Here is a 25359-nt window from a genome sequence, read left to right as displayed (position 1 = left end):
TGAATTTATACCTGAGTGACATGAGCAGCTGGGCACACAGAATGGGAATGGGGATACTAATGGATCTAGTAAGGAGAAATCTCCTGATCTTAGTGAAGTTGAGAAGGAGAGGGTGAGGCCGATTCTTAGAGGATGGATGAAGAGTGGTATTAGTGGTTGTACATCTAACGTGTCCCAAAAGAATGACAGTCCTAGAGGGCAATTTAGAAATTTTCTATTCAACTTTTTATTGACTAATTTATAAACTGAAAACTAACGGTAACTTAATTGAAGATCTAAGAAAGAGACTAATGGCATAGTTTTTAAAAATCACAACGATTAAATTGACGATTTTTTAAAATAGATAGATGAAAGGTTATGTTTTACTAAACTAGAGGGACTAAATTGCATTTTATCCTAAAAATAATGTTGCTGCAGCTACTATGACACTCAAATTAGTAATCGAATGAGAAGAAAGTATAATGAAATGTTTAGAGTTGTAGGGTTTAAAAATAACTTACATGATTTTTTTTCCTTTTATATTGTAGGATATTAAAATGAGTATGGTATTTCTCTGATAATTGGGCGTTAATTCAACAGTCTATTTGATACGGGATATTGCTGATTATTTAGATGAAAATATCGTGATCATAAATATAATGAGGATATATTAGACTATATTTGATAACAATAATTTTACATCGAGACTATTATTAGGAGAAAAATGAATATAATTCGAGTGTTAAAGTGTCTGAATCTTTTTTATTTTAGATGAACCGCATCTTTGATTTTACCCAACTATTACTATGATGAATCTATCTTGTGATAATAGATTCATGGATCATTTTTAATGGTCGGTATTAGTATCAAAGAAAATATTTTATAAGCTTAAAATTAAAATTAAATTATTATTATTATTAGCAAAACTAGAATAAAAAATCTGTTTATACATAAATTTATTAAAATAATAAGAAAATGTTACGTTTAATTTATTTTAAAAAATAGAATTTACATAAAAATATTTTAAAAATAAATAAATAAAGTATTATCTCAAAAAGTCATTTATAATCTTAAACAAATGAAGATAAAAAATAAAATGAAGGGAGAATAATTTAAAAATTAAATTTCCTGTGATAATGGATTATGTAGATTCATAATAGTAATGGTGTTATAATTGGATAGGCTAAAAAGGGGAAAGAAAGAATAGCTAAATAGTATCTGCGTTAATTAATCACTCCCACTCCTTTTTATTTTCTTTTCCAAATTAAAATCTTATTAATTAATAATTTCTTAATTGCACATCAGATAACATCTATCCTCTCCCCTCCGCATAAGAAACGAAAATGGAGGGCCAAGCGAGAATGCGGACGCTTTTCCCCGCCGGTGGAACCTAAGCGGAAGATTCTTCTTCTCCTCCTCCATTGAATTTACACGAATTCCTCAAAGGAAGAAAAAAATTAATAATAAATTAAGAGAATCTCGATTCCCAATCTGACCCCTGAAATTCCTCGAAATTTCTTGATTCCCTCTAAAGTTGTCGGTCCGGTGGCGTTTCGCGGAAGCGAAGTTTCTCCGGATCAAATTCCAACTATCATGTCAAAAAGAAATTAATATTTTATATTTTCTCATCTCTGTTTTATCATTTTTGGAACCTTTTCCCCAGATTTAGAAGCAGCAGAGCTCCAAAACAAAAGACATGTTATGTAAGATGGTACCGCTGCCCCGGAAGAAGAAGACCGGTACGGTGCCGGTTTACTTGAATGTCTATGATTTGACTACGATTAATGGTTATGCTTACTGGGTTGGCCTCGGGATCTACCATTCTGGTGTGCAAGGTTTGAATTATTTTTCTTTCATTTTTTTGTGGTTTCTTCAATTAGGTGCTTCAATTTCTGTTCCGATTTCATTGTTGTTGTGTTTTTCTTTTGTTTTTTTTTTTTAATGATAATTCTTATCTCAGATCTGCGTCCGGAGCAAGCTTGTTCCAGTGTTTGGATTGAGGGAAACTGAAAGGAAATTCAATTTTCATTTTGAGGATTATTAATTGTTGTTTCCCTCTTTGTCCTGTATATCTGTTATTTTATGGCTTAGGGCAGAAAATTTTTAGACTAGTGGGAACGTAATCATTCCCACATCACATTTTTTGAAAAAATAAAAATGAAGGAAAAATTCTATGGTCAAACCATAGTTTCCTAATTAATAGTTCTGTATTTTCTGCTTAGCTTTGTTCGTTGAGATTTGGTGTCAAAGGAATTGAAATTAGGCCAGCGAGTGTTGTTATTTGTATTATTTTAAACAAATTTGTTTGGTACCTGTAAAATATGAAGAAATTTGTTTGCTACCTGTAAAATATCATGTGACCACCGAGCTCAAATAAATTAGTGGGTTTTTAAAATTGTTAAGCTGGTTCTGGAAACTTAACATTGTTTGTTTTGCTTGGCTTTCTCTTCTGCTATTCCCCTGTTAGCTTCTTTTAAATTAATTAAAAGTTGGGGTCTTTTGGTTGAGATGATTTCTATGTTTTTACGCTTCTGTAGTTCACGGAGTGGAATATGGTTTTGGAGCACATGATCACGCAAGCACAGGGATCTTTGAGGTCGAACCAAGGCAATGCCCTGGTTTCAGTTTCAGAAAATCAATGTTGATTGGAAGAACAGATCTTGGTCCTAAAGAAGTTCGTTCATTTATGGAGAAGCTATCTCAAGACTATCCTGGTAATAGCTATCATCTCATCACCAAGAACTGCAACCATTTCTGTAATGATGTGTGTACCAAGTTGACTGGAAAAGCAATCCCTCGTTGGGTTAATCGTCTTGCTCGTTTAGGTAGGATATTATTATATTTTACTTTGATCCTTGAAAACTCATTATTTTGTCTTAACTTTGTTTTACATGTCCGTAAACTGATTACCATTAGTTCTCAAAAATTGAGGTCTTAAGCATGTGCCCTGTAAAAAAATTAAGAAAATGTTGCATTTTGCAACTTTTACTTCATTCCGGCTGCCGGTTTCTCATATTCATGGCATAAATTCATTATGACGGTGCCCTAAAATGTTCATGTAGTCACCAAGATGGCCAAGTGCTCCTGTAATGTTCCCTCTGAAAATGGCTTCAAACAATGTTTATGTCTTGTCGTCTTGCACCCTTGAAGCGGTTTTTTCCCCCGGTGTCACAATTTAGTAGAGGTTTCTAGTTTGCCAGCCCCACAATTTGTTTTCTTCTTCTTTCTGCCTCCTCCATTTCATTTTCGTTTAATTTTTCAATTCTTCTGTTGTAAGGGTGTTTGCTATATGTTTGTTGGATAAACTGAAGTATGCAAATTAGGAATAGAAAATGAAAGGCAATTGTTGGATTGGGTTACCAGTAGAGTGCATAATATGGCTCATCACATTGATTTGCATAATTTTAAGTCATTTTATTACATTGAGGTATGGCTGTGTGCCCTCTGAAGTGTTCCCAAAAGTTATGGGTCATCTTCAACAATTAGGGAGGAGTTTTAAGTCTTCAACGTTGCTTCAAGCATTTATTTGTTTACTTTTCCCTTATAAACCTGTTGTTGAAGTCCCCTTTTTTTCCTCACTAGTGAACTCATATTGTTGTTATATTTTGTGCTTGATGAACTTATAGGTCTTCTTTGCAACTGTGTCCTGCCGGCTGAATTGAACGAATCTAGGGTTCGCCAAGTTAAATCACAAACTAACGGGCAAGACGGAGATAAGAAGAAACTGAGAAGCCGTTCTAGTAGGATAGTATCTACTACTCCTAATGCGGTACCTACACCTGCATTGACGCCTTGTACCTCAGGTTCTGATAGACAAAGATATTGCCTTCCCCAGACATTAGTTCATGATCCTCCTACCACATAATCATTGACCTTGAAGTTTTAATGGGTTCCAGTTTTCCAATTTTCTTTAGGATTATAGATTTTTTTTTATATATATATAAAAAATCAACTATCGATAGGGCAAAATTGCAAATTTCATTTTTACCCTGTCATGCTATCTTGTTTTTTTTTTTAATCCCTTTTTTCTTTTTTGCTTTTTTTCCGGGTTGCCTAAACAGCTGACGATATGCATCGTTCTACATGTAAATATAACTGTTATTTCCAAGGAATGGAAAATGGTTCCTTTATCACATGTATTCTGCTTCTCAAGTGGATAATTTTTGAGAGTCGAGATAAAAGAAGACAATACTAATGTAAATAATTTTTTAGATTTTGAGAATTTTTTTGTTAAGTGTAATTTTATTAATTAAATTCAGAAAAAAATTTAATATAATAGATCTATTTTAATCAATATTAGTATGTCTCTCCAAAACCATCTAAAATATTAAGTGAAAAATACTAGAATAGCATCAGAAATCAAAACATTATTCAATATCTATAAGACTCCTATTAAAATTAGAAAGTCATAGAAGAGATTCGCAGAAATCATAGATCTTGACATTTTAGACCAAATATTATTCCAAGAATGACCTAAAAAAGCCGCAATAAAAGATCAGAGACATCAAGGAGAATAACCACAAAACTAACAGTTTTCAGAATAATTAAAAACTCCTGTATTCACATTATATTTAAATCTCCATATACCAAACATATACTATTGAGTGATAGATGAAAGATCAGACACACACTTCACTATTTTGTATTGTAATTGAACACTTTCTAGAATAACAAGAGATATTCTATTAGTCAAATAACTTGTAAAGATGAAAATTTTTTCCATTTCTTGAACTCTAAAGAGTTGCACATTTCTTATTGTGTAAAAAAATATTTAAAAAATTTAGAATAAATAGATTCAAATTAAAAGTATTAAAAATGGATTATAAAGAAATATAAAAATCTAAAATATTCCAACACTCAAAGCCACAGAAAAGAAAATCAAAATATGTAAATCATCCTCCATTAGATCACATACCTTATAACCAGAATTAACGTTTAAATTTCTCTCCAATAAATTTATATTAGAAATTGAATTTTGAGAATTTTATTCATATTATTATATATAAATTTATCAATATTTTTACTTTTTAACATTATAACTGCACAATAAAAAAAATTTTCTACGAAAATCATTTTGCTCGTACAAAAATACTCTTCTTTTCCTTCTCTCCTTTTGACTTGCACCCTTCTTCTTCTCTCAATCTCCCCTTTTCTCATCCCATCCCAATAGCCTAAGAACTCTCCCCATATCCAGTTGGACGACTTTAACCCTCATCATTTCCACAATAATCACCATATCCATAACCTCCCATAGCTAGTAGTCTCTCTTGTTCCATGTCAAATTTTCATTTTGCTCACTCTTCTCTTACCTCTAAACTCCCTTTTCTCATTCACACCAATCACCTAAGAACCCATCAGCCATCTTATTCTTTCTTCTTTGCTTTTACATTAGGGTAAAATCCTCAAAACTCCTAAATAAACACATATTTCTATTGTGGTATCAACCGCTTCAAAGTTTATTTATACTTACACTTTGAAAATATTGTGTTTCATTAATTTATTTATAATATATATTTTTTAAAATACATTTGGTTTCGCTCTAAATTTACCGTTGCAGCAGTTTACATGGCTTCTCTGGTCCCCGATTTCTCCTGTTATAAAATTAAAATTAAAATTAAAATGGTCCCATAGAGGGAATCTTCTTCACTGTGGGGTTGGGATGATGTGGATTAAGCTTACATGCTCCCATCACTGGACCACCTTAATAACTACTCGAAATGCCCCCCCCCCCCACTTGGTTTAAGGTTTATCATTACTTTAAGTATAATTATAATTAATTTCTCTTTACCTTTGATTTTTTTTTTCTAAAAAAAAAAAAATTTATTTATTTATTTATCATCATTTACCTGGCCCACCGAATTTCCATCTAAACTGAAAAACAAAAAACAAAAAGTTAATATATGATGCAGAGGCTGCCAGCTTGGGCTTTGTCTGTGGTTTTTGGGTTTTCCAATAGAGCAACATGGTGGGCTCTCTATTTATATATATTTATTGTTATTTACAGAAAATGTTGTTATTCTGATGATATTTTGAAAATAATTATTACTATGAACAGACTTTTAAAAAAGAAAATAGTTGATTAGCAAACACGTAGCCAAGCAAATGGGATTATCGTAAAGAGATTAATTAGGGAAATAATTGGGAGTTTAATTAGTTTAATGTTGCTGTGGACGAGAAATGGAAGTTTGTTTAAGCAGTTAAACTTAAAGTCGTGTTTGTCGGCTGTAATTATTAATAATCAAAAACCGACAACGAACGACCCACCCCCCAAACATATCTTATGTGCACATGCAATTACTTCTTAACACCTGCATTGCACGACCCCCTTCCTTTCGGCTTTTTACTCGTTCAAAGTCTCTGCCGATGGGCAACCTTTTTTTTTTTTTCTTTAAATTCAATTTTTATGAAATTTTACAATTTTAAAAAATCCATATTGATGGATCGATTTTTTTCCTTTTTTTCAATTTAAAGAGTAAACTATTCTTTCTGTATGAGTAAACTATAAAATTAAGGAGTATTTTTTTTAATTAAAATAAAATATAAAATATAAAATCAATCGAATTTATAAATTAATTTAAGTTGATAAATTATTTGAACGGAATATGGTTTGGTCCTAGCATTGAGCGATATTTTTGGAAGGACAAGAGTTTAATTAAATTGTTTTCCTATTGGGTGAGAAAATGGACAAGAAGGTAATGCCTTCATTGTCCTAACAGTTGTTGCAACTAACAGGCAAATTAACTAATGGTCCATATTATTTCCAAAAAAAAAAAAAAAAAAAAAGATGGGGCGATATATTTTTCGGTTTTTTTAATAATACAATATTATACTTGTTAACAATTATTTTTATGTATGATTATTTGTTATTAATTTTGCATTGATAACATTTAGAAATTATATAATGTCACATTAAAAATATTTATAACTGCACAATACGTATGAAATTTTATTTTAAATCATGCTTTATAATTTAATATTTCTGAAAAAGAAAAGTGATTTTTTTAAAAAAGAAAAAGCCGCAGCATTTGATATTTTAAAGCAGTGAAAACTTGATTAGAATAAGGAAGAGCAAGCACACAACTATAGTTTTGAAAGTGTAAGATGGTGAGGTGGTTGGAATGAGCAATTAAGTAGAGAAGATACTTAATTATTACTTGCATCCTTATAAATTAATGTTGGTTGTTGTGGAATTTGTAGCAAATTCACCTTAACATGATTCCATTTCCAATCATTCATGCTGATCCTTTCTTGCAGGTTTGGTGGTTCATGTCGTTTCATTAATTTAATTTGTTCGGTTGATGGGTTAGGAATCCTCGCTTAGGATGAGTTTCGTGTTTTTTTTTCCAAATGAGCCGCACATCTTCTGTCCAATATATAACCAAGAAAAAAGACAAAGGCAATAACCTCGTGTTATGAATTGATGATAAATTGGCACATTTTTTTTACGATTATTAAATTTCCATCCATTTATACATGAAAAATGTATTTAGCATTAATCTTTTACACTAATTTTTATTTAAATATTAATGAAAAGAGGAAGTAAATGTCCGTCTGGATAGACTGGAGATTGAGAACGTCCTTGAAGGGAAACAAGGAAGAAGAAAAAAGTAACAATGGTAATAATTGACAATATTCTTTGGATTCACGAGAGACTGAAACTTATCAGAACAAGACAGAGTCATGTGGTCAAATGAAATGGCTCTACGCCTACTGTCCAAATATATATAAAACTATTTCTCAGCTCTTTCGGTGCCGTTTCCCATCAGGTACCATAATGTTGTGTTGTTCAGACGATGTCCAAAGTCTAAGCTTCTTAACTAAACCTACTTTTTTTCTTTTGGGTGTGTGTGATCCAATACTTTGTTCAGCTGAATTTACGGTTCATAACTGCTTCAATATTGGATTCTATAATCGTACGATAATTGGTATTCCACCAACAGACCCACATCTCACATGCTTTTTGTCTTTTATTATTTGCCCCATTACTCCGAAACTTCATTACAACAACTCTACACGCACGCACACAACACAACTCACATCGTAAAAGAATACTCCGTATTTTCATTCATCAATCTCACATTACATCATACGTCTAACAATGTAATAATAATCAGTTATGTTGCTCTAATGATTCATTAATCTGTAATTACTATGTTCATTAACAAATGGGTTAGTCACATCTCACCAACAACAACCAAAAAAAAATTGAAACTTTAATTATCGTTACCGGAAAATTAGAGAAGACCACAAATCGTTCATTTTCTCCAGGCGTAAACAAGCAGAGAGAAGCCAATAGGGGCACTCAGCTCATTCTCCTCGGTGCTTGCCCATTCCATTATGGACGAAGAGCCGCCCCCTGAAGATGCAGATGACATCGAAATCGACGACGAAGATGAGCTCCTTGTCGTCTTCATCAAATTCCTTCTCCTCTTCCTCCATTCTATTCCACTCATTCCGAAACTATTAAATGGATTTTGTTGCCATGGAACCATACTGTTTTTCCCATCTTGCCCACTGCATATTTCTGTGCTTTCAGTTTGTCTTTCGTGTTCCTCTTCTTCTTCGTCTTCATTGTCTGGAGTCTCAAATCGGAACATGAACACTGCATGGCTGTTGTTTATATCCTCAAATAGCCAGTTGTAGACGTCCCATGAGACCTGTATAGGCACCCCATCTACTTCAATTTTCTCATTCCCTCGAAATTTCCACTTCAATCGTTTTATCTGCAAAACCCTCTTGTTATCAACGCTAAAACACAATCTTGCATCGTTATTCACGGTGCAATCAATTGAAATATCTCTGTTTTTGCCTCCAAATCTGGCCTTTGTGGAGTAGACCCTGTTGCCGTAGACATGCTCTCTCCTCAGAACAAGAGCTTGGCATCTCTCTGGCCTTTTAGCTCTAGTCTTCGCACAAGCTTGTTTGGTCAAATCGCCAACGAGAAGGATGATTTCTCGGTCAACAACAACGGCGACGTAGAATCCCGATTGGGGTTCGGGTCCGGATCCGAACTTTGCCCTGGACAGATCCCAATAGATTTGGATTTTCGGAGCAGTGGAGGTGTTGGCTTCTTGGTTGACAATATGGAGTTTCTTGGATCCATGTCTTTTCCAAAAAATGAAGGGCTTGATATGGAGATTGAAAGAGAGGGTAGAGAGAGAAGGTGGGTTGGAGAGATATAACGGAGAGCAGTTTGTGCTATCAGCCGGGAGGAGGTTGAGGTGGAGAGAATGGCCGAGGAAGGTGCGGGACCATGTAAGAGAGAAGACGCCAAGCTCTGTTTGGTAGAGGCAAGTGACGAGATTGGAGTTGCCAGAAGTTGTAGGGGGCGGTGGTGAAGGTGGAGGATGGTGGTTGTCGGAAGAAGAGGTGGTGGGGGAGGGGCGAAAGCAAGAGGGAAAGGGGGAGGAGTGGTGGGACATTTGTGTTGTTTAGAGGGGGTTAAAGGTAGACCGATGGGTGAGAAGATATGAGGTTTTGAAGGGTTTAGAGAGGATAGATGGATATATATATATATATGTGAAGTTGTAAAGAGGATATGCAAGGAGAGGAGACTTTAACCACTTAGATACATTGAAGACTTCCTTTCAAACCAAATCACCTAGGTAGTTATTTACATATATTTCCATATACTCCACTTAATTACCTGCAATTTTTTTTTTATAAAAATAAAGAACAATTTTATTTACATTGGATCATAAACGAATTCTTAATAAAATGATAATTATTAATATTGAAGGTTGGAGATCAGTGTGATTTAGGCATCGTTGAAAAAGGTAGGTTAGACTTTGGAAGAGTTTGGTTGTCCTTACAAAGGGGCAAAATTTTCCCATCTGTCTTGGGGAGTGTCCTTCACGTTGTTACCATCCACCTAATTACTCGTGCATGCATCTACTTGAGCATGGTTACGGCCCGATTCAACTTGAAATCGGTTGTTTTATTATAATAATTAATTTACCATTAAAATGATAAAAAAAATAATAAAAATAGTTATTTTATTTAAAAGAAATTATTTTAACACGAAATCTAGAAATTAAATAACTTTTATCTATTTTATGAAAATATAAAATAAAAATTAATTAATTAATTAATTGACTACAGGTCCAGTGGGGTTATTTTTTTTTAAAAAAAAAAATTATAAGGAACATTTGCACGTCAAACGAGTTATACACAAGTCATCTCCTAAATAAGGAAGCTACAAACAGCGCATCCAATCAATCACTTCTTATCTTATCGTATCATAAAAAGATTATTTGCTAATTAAGGTGCTAAACACCATAATAAATATTAATTTCCATTTATGCTAATATTATTAATTATTCAATTGATTTTTTTTCTTTTTTTTTTTTTGAAAGCAGATTTTTTTTCTTTATTAATTGCGTTTTAAAATTATCAATTATAACATTTCAGTTCTAATTTCATACTTCGCATATACTATAGTATTTAAAAATGATAAGAATATTTGATTAATTCAAAAATCAATATACAATAAAGTTGATTAATTCAAAAATCACATAATTGTTAAGGCCACTAATTATTCCTTTTTCATACAGATATATTAACAATTATGAAAATTTAAATTTAAATCAAATTTTAAGAATAAAACTTTAAAAATTTTCTAAAATATTTTTATAATTAGAGATTTAATTCCTTAATTAGTTTTCTAGGTATTTAATTTATTTTTTTGTTGGTAAAATTAGCGATGGAGAAAGGAAGAGTCTGACAGCTAATTTAATTTGTGATTAATTAACTATATAGAGACGTGTCCCCTAAATTAGTGGGCAATTTGTGTCTGTACTCTTTTTCATCAAATCAAATGTTTAAAATTTACCCATAATTTTTTTAACTTAATAAAACATGATTTTAAGATTTTATACTCTTAAAGCCTCTCATGCAATTAAATTACAGCATCGTTTGACTTTCTCCCCTTCAAATTTTGACAGCCTTGATTTTTGCTCAAATAAAATGGATAATTTGAATGAAATAAAACTGTAATGTAATTGTTCAATTTGTAAAAAAAAAATAAGTTAGTGGCACTTATGCCCAAACCAATAAATTAAAAAATAAGACGAATATAAAGAATTACTTAAAATTTAAGAGTAGTTGTATAAGAACTGTACACATTAGTCTATGTAATTATTAGATTTTATACTATAAGAAAATTAATTATTACATCTCCTGAAAATTCGGTGGGATCACCGGCTAATTGATAAGAGATTCCACCGACTAATTGATTAGAGATCCCGTGATTACATGTGTAATGGATATCTGTTGGATTTATTTCCTGCTAATAATAATTTTATTGAACACTCGACTTATTCATGAAAGGGTGAGTCTGTATGAAAAACCGGGTACTATGGTGTCAGGTCTTCCTTTCCACGGTGGGACCGAGTGTCGGTTTATCAGATTTTTGTCACGTGACTCTGTCTTATAGTGATCGCTCATAGCTTATTTTGGATGATTGTTGTGTAACATCAGATGTCCCTCCACTGGTCTTCAATTCTCCATATTCGAAGGTGACAATTGTCTTTACAATTTGGCGTACGTGACCTGTTTAGATTGGTTTTCTGTACTCGCGTCGTTTTGTCTGCTCCTGCCTATAGATGACGATTGCCTTATGTTTAATGAAGAATCTTTTCTTTTATACTTTATGTTATTATTTTCGTTAAGTGCTTACATGCTCGATACTCGACCATAACTCTCGTCCAACCATAACTAAATAATAATTTCTAAAAAATTGCTAAGGAGTTAACACTCGGGTAAAAGAGAACTTGGTAATTATTACCTTTGCTAGAAAATGATTAATTTCTAGAAGATTTTCGCCTTATGGCCTTGGCATGAAATGCCTTAATTTATGGGATTAACACCCGATCATGAGCTTGGTGGAAACCTGCCTTGTGGCTTTGGCATGAAATGCCTTAGTTCGTCGAAACTGACACCCGGTCGTGTGCCTGGAAGATACCCATCTTATAATCTTTGTTCTTGTCTTCACGCTTTCATCCACCCAACATTTTTTATTTTCATATTAAAAAAAGATTTGAAGAATACATCATAGTTTTATTTATAATATAAACATTCTTTCAAGAATAAATAAAAGACTCGGTCATCTAATTTGACCAATCTCAAAACTCGGAGTTTGACTTAGGAGCTAAATATCTGTGACATTTTGCTTCTATAGATCCTTATTACCACTCGGTACTCCTGCAATTACATGAGTGACCTCTACGGGTTTATTTTCATCAGGATTGACTGGTGTTCTTACCTCAAGTTCTGACCTCTTTTCTTCTCTATTCTTTCTAGTAAACTTTTGAAGTGTGCGATCCCTCATTAACCTCTCAATCTCGTCTTTCAGCTGTCGGCTTCTTCGTTGTATGTCCAGGGTCTTTGTGAAAACGACAATACTTGGTCTTATCTCGCCTTCCAGCTTTCTCAAGGTTAAGCTGGGGAGGTCATCTAACTTCCTTGTCAATTTTCCTAATCCACCTTAAAATATGTGTTCATGAGTCATTCAGTGGAGTGTAATTCTTATACTTACCTCGATCGCTTCTTCCTTGGGACACTAGGTAGCTCCAACGATTTTTTTCTTCATATATTTGCCTTTTTGGATTTTGAGTTGCTTTTTACTTGTCCTCTTGTCATTTCGTAACGCCTGGACTTCATCATCTAGTCTTATGTACTTCTGAAATTTGTCCATTAACTGTTGGTAAATAGCGGATGAGTTCTTGATTAAAGAATCTATGAACTTCATGTTGCACGTTCCTTTTTTTCATGCTTCACATGCTATCTCATATTTTAATTCTTTTACCTATGTTGCTTTAGCATTGAATCGTGAGATAAATCTCTTCAAAGTCTCGCTCTCTCCTTAGCGAACCTTCCGTAAGTCAGAGGAATTTTTTTAGAAGGTATGCAAGTAATAAACCTGGATCTAAACAACATAGGAAATTATGTAAAGTTTTGAATTGAACCTGAGCTCAGATGTTAGTACCATTTCTGAGCCATACCTGTGAGTGTGGAAGGGAACACTCGGCACGACACAAAATCGTTGATATCCTAAAACTGCATTGTTGTTCTAAAGATCGCTAGGTGACTCCTAGAATATGTTGCTCCGTCATATTTATCCAAATTTGGGAGTTTGAACTTGGCAAAAAAAGTCTCTGTTAGGATCTCTTTTGACAAGGGCGAGGTATCGTCTAGGCTAAAGTCCTCTTCCTGCTCCTTTGGGTGCCTTTGAACAGCTCGTACCAGCTTCAAGTCGACATCCTTCGGAGCCTCATCTGATGATTCCTCTTCTTCGAGCTTGGTCTTCCCTTTGGACTGCATATGGATTGCTTCTGTCCGAGTCCTTGGAATTTCAACGGAGGCTTCCTCCTTTATCCTGGGATTTGTGAATGAGGCCTCCTCCCGAGCTTTATATTACTCGAGAGTAGCCTGCGACCTTCTGATGTATTAGAGTATTTGTTCATTATTCAAATTGTTGAGATCTGTTTCGTTGACCATAGAGGGTGTGTTTTGTCTACTTCCAGAAGTGGAAGAAATGATAGCACTCTCATTAGTAGCAACCTTAGCAGTAGCTCGCAAATTGCCGACCACTTTAGAAAAGAGAAAACAGAGATTTCTTTTTAAGAGAAAGGGGATAAAAGATTGATTTTAATCAAAATAAATCAGAGGGATTTCAATGGATTTTCTGGCAATGGAATTAAATGATGTTGTTGAAACAAAGCTGATGATGTGGCTGACACAGAGCTGTTCCGCGATTGGTCAATCTGCAAGAAAGAGAATGCGAGGTGGTTGACACCTACGACAGCCACTCCAACGCTTAAGTCAGTAAATTAAATAATAGGGAGAGTATAAGAGATTGCTCAGAACTCAATAGTAGTTGTGTAAGAATTGTGTACCTTATCTCTGCGATTATTAGCTTTTATACCATAAGGAAATGAAGTTAATTATTGCTTCTCCTGAAAATTCGGTGGGATCACCAGCTAATCGGTAGGAGATCCCACCGGCTAATTGATCGGAAATTCCATAATTACAGGTGTAATTGGTATCTGCTAGATTGTTTTTGCTAATAGTAATTTTATGTGAAAACTTAACTTATTCAGGAGAGAACGAATCTTTATAAAGAATCGAATAATACTGTGTCCATATCTTTTTTTCATGAGTGAAACTGAATATCAACTCATCATACACTTACCACATAGTCATATTTTATAGCGAGAGTTCATGGCCTATTTTAAACGATTATTATATAATATCAATAAGTAATTATGGAGTAATTAAATAACACAAAGTTTTTTAATTGTAAGTTAATATTTCTTTTAATTATCTTTTCTTAAGGTAATATTGGATTGAATTAGCATAATTTGGCTTACTAATTAAGTTAAAGAAAATTATTGAGCTAAAATTATTAGACATTGATACTCAGTGATGGAGCTCAAAATTGAGTAGAAAGAAGATTAATCAACAATGGGTTGGGAATTATTGAAATTAAAATTGAATTACAAATCAACAACAGGGATTTTAAAATTTAAAATATATACTTTTATTATTAAAGTACGCTTGAAAATCGGGTTGGTCCACATTAAAACATAACATGTGATATGTGGAGATGTTATATGAAATTGGACAACCAAATGTTATATCAACATTCCACATAAAAATAATACAAAAAAAAAAAATAAAATATAGTAACACATGAATTTTGAGATGAAAAGGGTAAGGATAAAGTCTATTTATAAATTGAAATTTTTAAAAGGTCTAGAAATGAGAGAAAAAATTTTAAGTGGGGACAATAGAGATTGATTTGGATAAAGAAACAAAGAAATGAAGGTGACCCAATTCCTATAGAGCCAACATGAAACAAGAAATGAACTGGCAGAAGGGACTATGTCTTTTAATGTCTCAATGTGTTTGGTTTTCCTTAAATTTTTCCAGCTGTGGTTATGGACATGCTTAGTTAGGTAGCCCTACTTTACTAGTACATGACTTGAATGTACTTGTTTTTTTTTCTTTATTTGGCTATTTTCATTTTTAATTATAACCTATTCTTTTGTATTAAGAAAATAATAAATCTCTTGAATTAGTATGAATCACTTATGCTCCATTTTCATTTATATATATAAAAGACATATGTTTGATAGTTTCATCTCCTAATCTTGAGGGAAACCCAGAAAGCAAGTAGGGAAAAGGAGACCATGGAAGTAAGCACTAGAATAGCAAGATCAAAGTCAAAAAGTCTAACAAATTGGCCAAGTGGGAGAAGGAGCAGAAAAAGAAAGTATGACCAGAAAATGAAAAGGGACTGGGTCATATTGTAATTTGGTTGAAACAGGATCTGAATGTTGTTGTAGGGAAACCATTCCAATAAGGCAGTTGTGGTTAGATATGGAGAATTGCTTAGCATAGCATAGGAAACCAAACCTTGTCGTTTAATGTAAGGTGGGGATTCAATGTATGACCATGAACTGGGTCAGAATCAGATTGCTGATTCATAATTTGATCAAAATATTCTAGCTTTTGTAATTTAGCTTTTAATTGAATAATTGTGATGTTGAACTTCATCATTATCTTTACAACCAAGTGTGAAGTTATTTGACCATATTTCTAATAAATTAAAATTTTATTTAATAGAATTTTATTATTCTAATAAATTTTTTAATGGGAGAAGTCTTCCCACGTGTATAGCCATCCAATTCAAATGTTGAATGGTATTTTTTGCTATTTTCTAAAAAAAAAAAAGAGAGAGAAAATAAGAAGGTAAAATATTAAAAGTCTTTATAGTTTGTATACCCTAAGATTAAGAAGACGAAGAATCAAAGTAAATGCAAATTTCCACCAACAACAAAACACGGGTTGACTTTGGTTTCTATGACTCAAAGACTCACTTCAACTCTACACATTATTTATTTTTAATCTATTAATTTCCCCTCAAAATTATTTTTAAGATTTAAAAAAAAAAAAAAAGAGGTCCCCACCATGTGCAAAAAATTGATACAAAAATCCATACCCACAACCTCAATCTAATATTAAATTTTATTAATACCTTATTCAAATTTTGGAGTAGTTAACCTCTCCTTTTCATCCTTTCTCTGCAATTTTTCATTTTAAAAAATACAAATCATATACAGATTTAATTGATTTTTTTTTTCAAATGATGCATTTGGAGCAAATAGTTAAGAAAATACAACAATGGGTTGAGATCACCTTTCATCCAATCTCACAAGTATGCATGGCCAATTGTGGATCTGATCCGATTCGATTTTAGGTTCAAACCTTTGAAAAATTAATATTAGAGAAACAAAGAGTTAGTTTCTTCAATTAGTAACTTTTCTTCGATTTAAAACAAAAGGGGAAAAAAATCTGATTTTAATTCAAATCAGATTTTGAGTTGGGTATAAATCACCTCCTTGGTTTGGGTTAATTTTGTTGGACTTTCTACTTGGGCCCCCAGGTGCTCAAATATGGGCCAGCCTAGCCCATCGATCGCTGCCCGTATTCAACCCAAAATAATAATAATAATAATAATAATAATAATAATAATAATAATAATAATAATAATTTTTAAATTAATATCTTATTTTTTGAATGAATATTAATATCTGATTAATAAGTTGGATCAAATAAAGCCCTTACTTAACATGAATTTGAAGCTATGTTCAGTTTAGATGAAGAGTTTAAATCGAGTTTAGCCAAAATTAATTGGATAAATTATTTTTTAAGAGAAATAAGATTTTCCTAAATTAAGATATGAGTGGATTAATTTGGTTCACTTTCCATTCTTGCCTTATTTTAAGGAAATATGTGATTTTCTTTATTAAGATGAAGGTGTTGGGCCCTTGGCCAAATCCACTTGGAGCATGTGCACATGTGGTCCATGTGAAGAGAAGGGGCCATGCATATGCTTCCCAAAACAAATCATATGGTTTCTTACCTTATTGCTAATTAAAGGAGTTTCCCTTAAATGAGCATATCCAAGATTAAATCTCTCTGCTTTTTATATTTTAAAGGTAAAATGAAATAATACATTTAAAATTATTTTTTTTAAAATCATTTACCCTCCTTTTGATTTCAAAAATTTTATAAAAATTTAATTCAATTTCTTTTTTTTTTTTGATAATTCTTTTATTTGATATAAAAAATTTTAATTATTTTTTTCATAAAATAAATAATATCAAATAAAAAGTTAAGAATACAAATTAGGCATATATACATATATATGAAATGATTGGTTGATAATATATCTTTAGCTCAATAACCATAAACTCCAAATTCTAAAACCAATTGTAATATTATCATAAAGTTAACTTTTAATTAAAATTAAATAAAAAGAAAACTGTCTTTTCAACATGAAGTTTTGAATTGAAGATCATGATACATTAAATATGGGAATTTAACCGAATTAAATGAAAAAAAAAAAAGGAAAAAGAAGAAAAGATTCAGTTACTTCCAGTGCAGATCAAAAAGAAGGTTACGGTTGAAAGTATTTAGGCTTTTCAGGGAGTAGGTGATAGAGCAAGGAGAAACACACAAGAAATAGTTAGCACAGAATTTAATCAATGAAACCAAAACAACCCCTAATTGTATTGATTCACAAAGAAATATTCATAGCAAGAAAAGAAACTCCAACCAGAGTTCTTAACCCAAATTTTACAAGAAAAGAAAAGAAAAGAAAAGAAAAGAAAAGAAAAGAAAAATAAAGACAGATACGTTGCAGACAAAGAACAAGAAAATGATGGATCCAAGAATAATTAAATGTTTCTGACAAATAGTTGCTAAAACTCTTAATTTCACTTAAAATAAAAAGAGTGTTTGAATCGGTTATCTCCACACTCATAGATTACTATATATTTTATGTAATATGTCATAAAATAGAAATTAGCTTGTGATTGTCTCCTTCCCAACATTCCCACATGAGATTCTATAGGCTATGATTGGTTTTGACTACTTTTCTTCTTAGGAGCAACATCTCACCTTTGACCCCCTCTTTTGCTCTATTAGGTAAGATGTGCCTTAGCAGCAGTGCCCTGCAAGCCCAAAGTTGTACAAAAAGAATCAAACAAAAGCAAGCAAAAACAATCTTAAACCTTGTGCTAGGTTTCACCTTCTACATCGATCACTGTGGCAAACTCTATCATCCTCATTTTCTAACAATTGATTTATGAATCTAAATAAGAAAATGGGTATTTGAGATAATGTAACCCTTTTCATTGATCTCAAAGATACTTCAAAACCTTGGTGATCTTAAAAATTAACTTTTTTTTTCCTCATAATTAGGCCAGAAGAACAAGAAAAGAAAGGATTTGAAAAAAAAATGTTTAAAACATGATAAATATGAAAGTTGATGAGTTAAATAAGGCAGTAGAAAACAATTTTCTTTCGATTATTGTCAAGTCATTACCAAAACTTTCATTTGATTAACATTGTCTGAATTGTATATGTAATGATAACGATAAGTGGAGAGCCGAAACATGTCAAGTCCATTGTCTGTCATCTTCTCAGTTCATTCATCTGTAAAGTTTTATTTTATTTTTCAAGCTTGAAAGTCTTAATAATCTATAAAGCACTCAAATTATCCAGAAGATCACAGTAAATAACTAATCTCAATATTGGAGTTTGTAGTTTAATAAGTGAAGTTGCAAATAAATAAGAATAAATAAAGAATTTCTTGATATAAGAAAAAAGTGGTTGGTCAGGTGAAGTATCAAGTGACCCAAGGCCACAAAGTTCAAACTTTTAATGATGATAAACTCACTAACATGCCATGATTTAATCACTTTGCTGAATCAAAAGTTGAAATATATATATATATATATATATAATGAGAATAAACAACTTTAAATTGTTTGATGGTTGTGGGGAACAAAATCAATTTCCAAACAGGTGAAAAATGATGAAATTCAACTGATAAGGACTGGACACCAACACCCATAAAGCAGACAAATTGTTTTTGAACCATTTAATTCTTTAAAAGTTAATTTGCATGATTTAATCAAGATTAAGAACCCAATTTGATCTATTACTTTACAAAGTGGAGCTATTGCTCTCACTGGCTTTCCTGGGTTGCATAATTAGTATATGTCCAAGAGATGCAGACTCAGAAATGAAAAATGACACAAGTGAAAATAAGCAGCAGATGATAAAAATGGCAAAGACAAGCTGAAACTTCACTATCTTGTCTCTTTAATTATTGCATAATTACCACATTATGCAAATTAAGGAGGCAATTTGCTTTTCAAGTTTATGTGATTTTGACTAATTACATGGGTTTCTAATCATCCATTGTTTTTCTTTGTACACATCTAGCACTAAATTTAGTTTCTCATCATGCTTTCCTTTTCCATTTCTGGTTTAAACCAGCAACGCAGGCAAAACTAGACAAATATACATAAATGTCATAATAATAAGCTTGATTTGTACTATATTCACTTGTCTTGTGTTCATTTCTGATTGCTATAACCTTGTTCACAGAAAAAAAATGCAGCTAGCTGCTGATGCTACGGTGGATTTGATTTTAAATCAAATCAAATAAATTGAAAATCGAACTAAATGAAATTAAGAAAGAAATTTATTCGAATTAAATCAGTTTAATTAAGTTCAATTCAATTCAATCAGTTGAATTTTTTAATTGATTTTCATAAAACATATTTTCTTACTGTTAAGATTCAATTGAAATATTTCAACCTTGATTAGGGTTTCATTTCCTCTTATTATAAAAAATTTAATATTATTAATTAATTAGTTTGATTAATTATTTCAATTTAAACCCAATATTTCTCACCCCAATCAATTTGGTACTAATTTTTAGATTGTTGCTGTTTTGTTTATATTCAGTTATGGACCCACTTGGATATTTATGTAATTTTCATTAATTGAAGGAAAATTATCATTCAATCCCTAGATTTTTAAAAAGATTTATTAATTTATCCTATTTGAAAATTATTCAATTCAAATATTTTTATATTTTATAAAATAAATTTTTTGATCTTTATAAATTCATTAACATGTCTTGAATATTTATATTATTTAGTTCATGTAATTTTAATTATATGTATTATTTAGTACCTATATATTTAAATATTTATACTATTTATTTTCTTTTGACCAAAAGTAAAATAAATTGATTAACAGTTATTTTAACAAATAGACTAAATAATTTAATTTTATTAAATATATAAACTTTTTAATTGAATGATTTTTCAAATAATTTGATTTCATTAAATATATTAACTTTTTAATTGAATGATTTTTATGAAAATGAAAATTAGTAAAATTTCTAAAAATTCAGGAATTTAATAATAATTTTTTAATAAATAAAGTCTCAAATACCAATGCAATTTTAACGTAGTTATTCTAATTTATATTTCTTTTCTTATCTATTTTATTTTTGATTTAAAAAATTTACATTTAATTTTTGAGATTTTAACTTCATTATTAATTTTTTTATTTTTAAAATATTTATAAAATAAATTATCCACTAATTATTTAATTTATTGACTTAATATATATGTAGATTCCGTAATAATTGAAATTAGTCTATTGAACACTTAAAATTATAAAAATTATGATAATTAAATATAAATTAACTATTTATTAAAAAATTAACTATTTATTAAAAAATATTAAATTATCACATATATTATTAATTGTGCTCTAAAATTTAAAAAATTCTAAATATAGATCAAAACTTCAAAATCAAATATATTAAAAGTTCAGACAACTAATATTAAAAAATTTTAAAAACTCATATTTAATATTTAATTTGAATAAATTAATTTAATTTTTAAAATTTTATACATGTATTTTTTTTCTTTATTTAAAATTAAATTTTATCTTAATAATTTTATGCATATAAATAAATATTGTGTATGAATTAAGTGAAATTGATATTGTTATCCAAAAATTGAAATTGTACCCTTACTTAAATTTCCTTGTATCGAGAAAAAGATGTAAGAGTATTAAGAGATAATAAATAGAAGTTAGTTCCTGTAAGGATGGAAACAAGCAATTGAAAGAGAGATTAATTTGACATAACTATCATTATGTACAGTTTAAAAACTAATCTATCTTTTTTTTTTTTCCTTTGCAAATAAAAATCAAGAGAGAGAGAGAGAGAGAGAGGAGGAGGGACCTGTATAATAATTAAAACAACCACTCAATCACATTCAGTGTCACTTTTCTTTAAGAGCAGCAATCCCAACCAGAAGCCTGTCTCAGTTGAAATGGGTCTAAAGGACCTTTCAAACCCAGCAATTCAGAAAAAAGATTTCGATTTTTTCAAACACCATTGAAAATTGGCCTTCTGACAGCTAAAGAAAATGCTAGTATTTCCATTTTCTATGAGAACAACATTGTCCACTGTTTACTCTGTCTTTAGTTTTATACATGCTATTGTACGATTATTAGCTTCACAAGTTCGCAGTAATTTTCAAGATTTTTATCAAACAAAAGTGACCAGAAATCATAATTCTGTTCCCTAAATTCTCCCAGCCCTGCAGAAAATGTAAAACCTTTCTAGTTCTTTTGCCTTAACTTTAACACAAAAGTGGCTTCAAGTTCAAGTCCTTTTCTTTCCACTAAAATTTTGTTCTTTTCGTGATCAACTTTCCGAAACTAGTTGCTTTCCGAACTACAGTGTTCATATCAAACACCTTATGGGTTTTAGTAGAATGTCTCAGCAAATAAACAAGAGAACTGTCACCTGTTCTTCCTCGTTGAATATTACAAATTTCCCATCTCGAGATAATTCCACTTTTATATTTCCTTAATTAAAAAAAGGATGTTTACCGGTTTAAGATTTTAGATTGAACAGTTCTTTAATGCAGTTAGCTTTCAAAAGATCAGCAAGATTCTGCATATGTTTCAACTGAATTGTTTCGGAACTCTGACAGATAATGCATGAGACAACATGATATATATTTATGAAATACTCTACTGTACATTAATCATCATCAAATGAGTCACTTAGGGGGAATACTTCTAAGGACCAGAGCTAGAACACTTGAAGAACAATAAGGCTGATAAAAATTGGGGTTAAATTAGCAAATCAAATGAGTTCCATTGACGGTGGCAGAGGCAGATGACTACTAGATTAAAGGAGGGGTCTTGTGAATTGCACATTACAGAGGCTGAGGTGGTGCACTAGAGCATAGCTCAAGAGACCCATAATCAAGCAACTCCTCGATCATTTGCTCTATTTGATGCTCTTCAAGAGGCTTAAACTGCTGCTGGATGCTGTCGACCTGAACTTTCTTTACAGCCCAATTTGCCTCTGTCTCTTGAAATGGATATTTCTCTGGCAAATGGGAACCCAGTTCCTCTCTTTTTATAGCAATGCCATTGGTGGCGGCGGCGGCGATAGTGGTAGTGGCGGAGGTAGTGGTGGTGTTAGCGTGTGAAATTGGCGGTTTTTGTTGTTTTTCATGAAGTGATGTTTGCTTGGTCATTTGCAGCGAAGCCATATAGCACCTATGCAACTTGGCTGTCAAAGTGGCCGAGAGAAGTTTTGATGATGATGATTGTGATGCGTTTGGATTATAAGGGAAGTTGGTTCTAGCCCTTGGTCCACACATGAGCCTTGCAGCTTCATCATAGGCTCGTGCAGCGTCCTCGGCCGTTTCAAATGTTCCTAGCCAAATTCTAGTCTTCCTGCAAAAACGAAACGTTTCGTTCAGCACTCATAGATACAATACTCAAACACGTGCAATAGTTTCATGATTCCCAAGTTAAGGTAATCTTACAATAAAGGGTGGCGAATCTCAGATACCCAAGAGCCCCAATGCCTTTGTCGGACGCCTCGATAGCGCTGTTGTGGTCTGGCCATGTTAGTGAAGGTAGAAATGTTTCTTTTAGGAAAATGTTTGTGAAAATGCCTGAAAGAAGAGAGAACAAAGCAAGAGGGCGATAGATGCTAGTGAAAGGGTGGGGGAGACGTGGGTTTTTGTAGTTGGGTTTGTTCACAGACATAGGAGCAACTAGTCTCTTTTTCTTGGCCTGTTCTGTAAGCAAGTGGGTCCCTCTTAGGGCTTTCTAATCTTTTTCTCTATCTTATTAGTTATCACCAGTTGGCTGGCTTGTTGCAAGTTATGATTATTGAAAAAATATTGGTGAACTGAATTTTCAAACTAACAAATTCAATTCACATGACCAAGATAATATGTTTTGTTTTTTTTTTTAAAAGAAAAACAAAATCACAGCAATATTCAACTGCTGCTTTTATTAAGCTTTCTTTCTTCAAGAAAATCTAAGGTCGTTGTCTCATAGATTCTTCACGTGAGTGTTTTATAAGAGAAGATTATGACTCCTCTAAAGTCTATAACTACAATATAATCTCCATCTTTCTCCAAACACTAACTTTTTTTTTTAAAAAAAAAAAAAGAAATCTTTAAGCATTGATATTTTCTAATAACAACTTTCTGGGATTCCTGGAGTTACACTTGGAGATTAATTATGGTAAATGAATGGTAAGAAGTACAGTTCTTGAAATTGTAATAATATGGAGTTGGTTCACATGAAAAAGGCTTCAGCCTCTACTTGATACAAAGCATAAGTATATATATAATATTGAGTAAATCCTAAGTTGGGAGACAAAGATTAAAGATTCCTAGACCATAATGATCATCCCAATTAACAATCAAAATCTTGTTCACTATACAACAAATCAATGTTATATTTGCCAGTGGGAATAACACTAGGATGATTGGAAATCAAGGTACATTGAGGGCTATATGCAAGTGGGTATCTATTGGTTATAGATGATGGATAAGCTCATGGGTTCATGGCTACTCATTGATATTTAATTTATGGGACACATGATGGCTGCTAGAATTGGAAACATATGCATATGCCACACAACAGGAGATCAGACAAACATTGTACATGGGTTTGGATATATTGGCATGGGCTTGCTCATGTTCATTGTTGCTCCACGTGCCTAGAATAGATCCCCCATGCTGGAGGAAAGAGAGGGAGAAAGGGCTACCTTCTCATCTTTCATTTTTACTAAAAATCATTCAGGCCAGAGCTCCGATGTTTCTAAAACGACTTTAATACCAATGAGTTAAATCATTAACATATATAAATTAGTTATACCACTTTTCTCTATATCATTATAAATCTTTCTCTATTTTTTCTCATTCATTACAATACTAATCAACTGATGGTATTTCTAGATTATCTGACACACGTCAGCATAAGACCATTTTTTAAACCTAAATGTAACCAGAATGAGCAGTACATGTGTGTATGCATGTTAGCTGCAGCACAAAAAGATGGAGAAAAGGATGCGATTTGTGGAGTGTGATTTACGGAATGAAGGTCAGAATTTGTAAAATTTCCAAAATCTGCAGTTGCTATTTCTGACTCTGTTTTTAATTTCATGACATGAGTTGTCCACATGAGATGGAGACTTGCCATTTTGATCACAAACCTTTGTTTTCTCCATTCCTTGAATGGTCCTTGTCCTCTCTCACATGCCACAGTTTTATGGTTAACTTACTGGGATTTTTCCTCTTAGTTTTCTTTTATTTGGAAAAAATATTTTTCTTCTATTTTTTAGTATTTAGAATATTAAAAAAATTAATAATTAAATTTTTTTTTAGTTAAAAAGAATATTAAATTATTTGTATAATTCAGAATTTTACGAATACCATTGAACTTATAAAGAGAAAATCAACATTTACTCATTAGTTAACTTTTACCCATCAAAAGTTAATATTTGACACAATATATAGAAGATTAACATATATCAGTTGAAAGTGAGATTTATCTTTTCTTTATTTTTGAAAGTATTTACAGGAATAGTGGAATATAAATCAATTAACATTTTTAATTTGTAATGCAAATTAAATTTAAATATTTTACCGTTAGAACCTACAAGTTTAGGTTTTTTTAGAAAGGGGAAAAAAGAAATGGAGGAGAGGACAAGAAGCACAAAGAGACGAGATTAGATTGGAAGAATTTTGGAAAGGATTGTCTGAGTCTTGGATTACAGCTATAAACATGAGACTGATAAATCAACCAGAGGTGAATAAAGAAAGAAAAAAATGGGCTAACAAGGGATGGACCCACAAAAATGAACGCGTGAGATGGGACCCATGGGCTAACATGGCTACGTACATAGATCGCCAAAAAACCTTGTTAGTATGGTGCTTGAAACAGTGAAATGTAAGCCAACCCCGCAGTCTCCCACAGTTTCAAGAAGCAAGAAGAGGGTCCAGCCTTATGTCGTTTTCGGCTTTTATTTCTTTCCCCCCGAACTCTCTCCTACGCAAGTCTCACATGCACACTCTCTCAATTCATTGAACTTGCTATATAAATTCAACAAGGACGTTGAGATGAGATTATGTATATAATACTATCAATCACTAACATTTTCTAGGTCATCTC

General features: G+C 31.9%; 3 protein-coding genes across 4 annotated transcripts; 1 reads left to right on the top strand and 2 right to left on the bottom strand.

The window, feature by feature from the left end:
- The first annotated feature begins 1262 nt into the window (after positions 1–1262).
- Positions 1263–4114, top strand: LOC110603587 (deSI-like protein At4g17486). Of its 2 annotated transcripts, none has more exons than XM_021741356.2 (3): positions 1263–1814; positions 2517–2693; positions 3606–4114. In XM_021741356.2, exons 1-3 carry the CDS (start codon positions 1676–1678, stop codon positions 3842–3844), a joined length of 555 nt encoding a protein of 184 aa, XP_021597048.1. In that variant the 5' UTR covers positions 1263–1675; the 3' UTR covers positions 3845–4114. The 2 variants fall into 2 exon arrangements, with proteins under 2 accessions (XP_021597048.1, XP_021597046.1); XM_021741354.2 differs by having other exon boundaries at positions 1270–1814; positions 2517–2804.
- A 3906-nt stretch (positions 4115–8020) lies between these two features.
- LOC110603586 lies at positions 8021–9469 on the bottom strand. The gene has a single exon (XM_021741353.2). The coding sequence runs from the start codon at positions 9399–9401 to the stop codon at positions 8235–8237; it is 1167 nt and encodes a 388-aa protein (XP_021597045.1). The 5' UTR covers positions 9402–9469; the 3' UTR covers positions 8021–8234.
- Positions 9470–21871: 12402 nt separating this feature from the next.
- Positions 21872–22929, bottom strand: LOC110604057 (ethylene-responsive transcription factor ERF003). Its single transcript, XM_021742119.2, has 2 exons — positions 22713–22929; positions 21872–22620 (listed from the first exon to the last, which is right to left on the bottom strand). Exons 1-2 carry the CDS (start codon positions 22793–22795, stop codon positions 22092–22094), a joined length of 612 nt encoding a protein of 203 aa, XP_021597811.1. The 5' UTR covers positions 22796–22929; the 3' UTR covers positions 21872–22091.
- Positions 22930–25359: the final 2430 nt, after the last annotated feature.

This window comes from Manihot esculenta, chromosome 16 (assembly GCF_001659605.2).
Source record: "Manihot esculenta cultivar AM560-2 chromosome 16, M.esculenta_v8, whole genome shotgun sequence".
Classification (NCBI taxonomy): domain Eukaryota; kingdom Viridiplantae; phylum Streptophyta; class Magnoliopsida; order Malpighiales; family Euphorbiaceae; genus Manihot; species Manihot esculenta.
The sequence above is the reverse complement of the archived record's forward strand: the minus strand, read 5'-3'. Positions and strand labels throughout refer to the sequence as shown.

Excerpts from the sequence above, each read along its gene's own strand:
- LOC110603587 (XM_021741354.2), top strand. The coding sequence starts at position 1,676 with ATGTTATGTAAGATGGTACCGCTGCCCCGGAAGAAGAAGACCGGTACG. Across the intron at positions 1,815-2,516 it reads CTACCATTCTGGTGTGCAAG|TTCACGGAGTGGAATATGGT; the intron begins GTTTGAATTATT and ends ACGCTTCTGTAG. Across the intron at positions 2,805-3,605 it reads TAATCGTCTTGCTCGTTTAG|GTCTTCTTTGCAACTGTGTC; the intron begins GTAGGATATTAT and ends ATGAACTTATAG.
- LOC110603586 (XM_021741353.2), bottom strand. The coding sequence starts at position 9,401 with ATGTCCCACCACTCCTCCCCCTTTCCCTCTTGCTTTCGCCCCTCCCCC.
- LOC110604057 (XM_021742119.2), bottom strand. The coding sequence starts at position 22,795 with ATGGCCAGACCACAACAGCGCTATCGAGGCGTCCGACAAAGGCATTGG. Across the intron at positions 22,621-22,712 it reads GAGATTCGCCACCCTTTATT|GAAGACTAGAATTTGGCTAG; the intron begins GTAAGATTACCT and ends TCGTTTTTGCAG.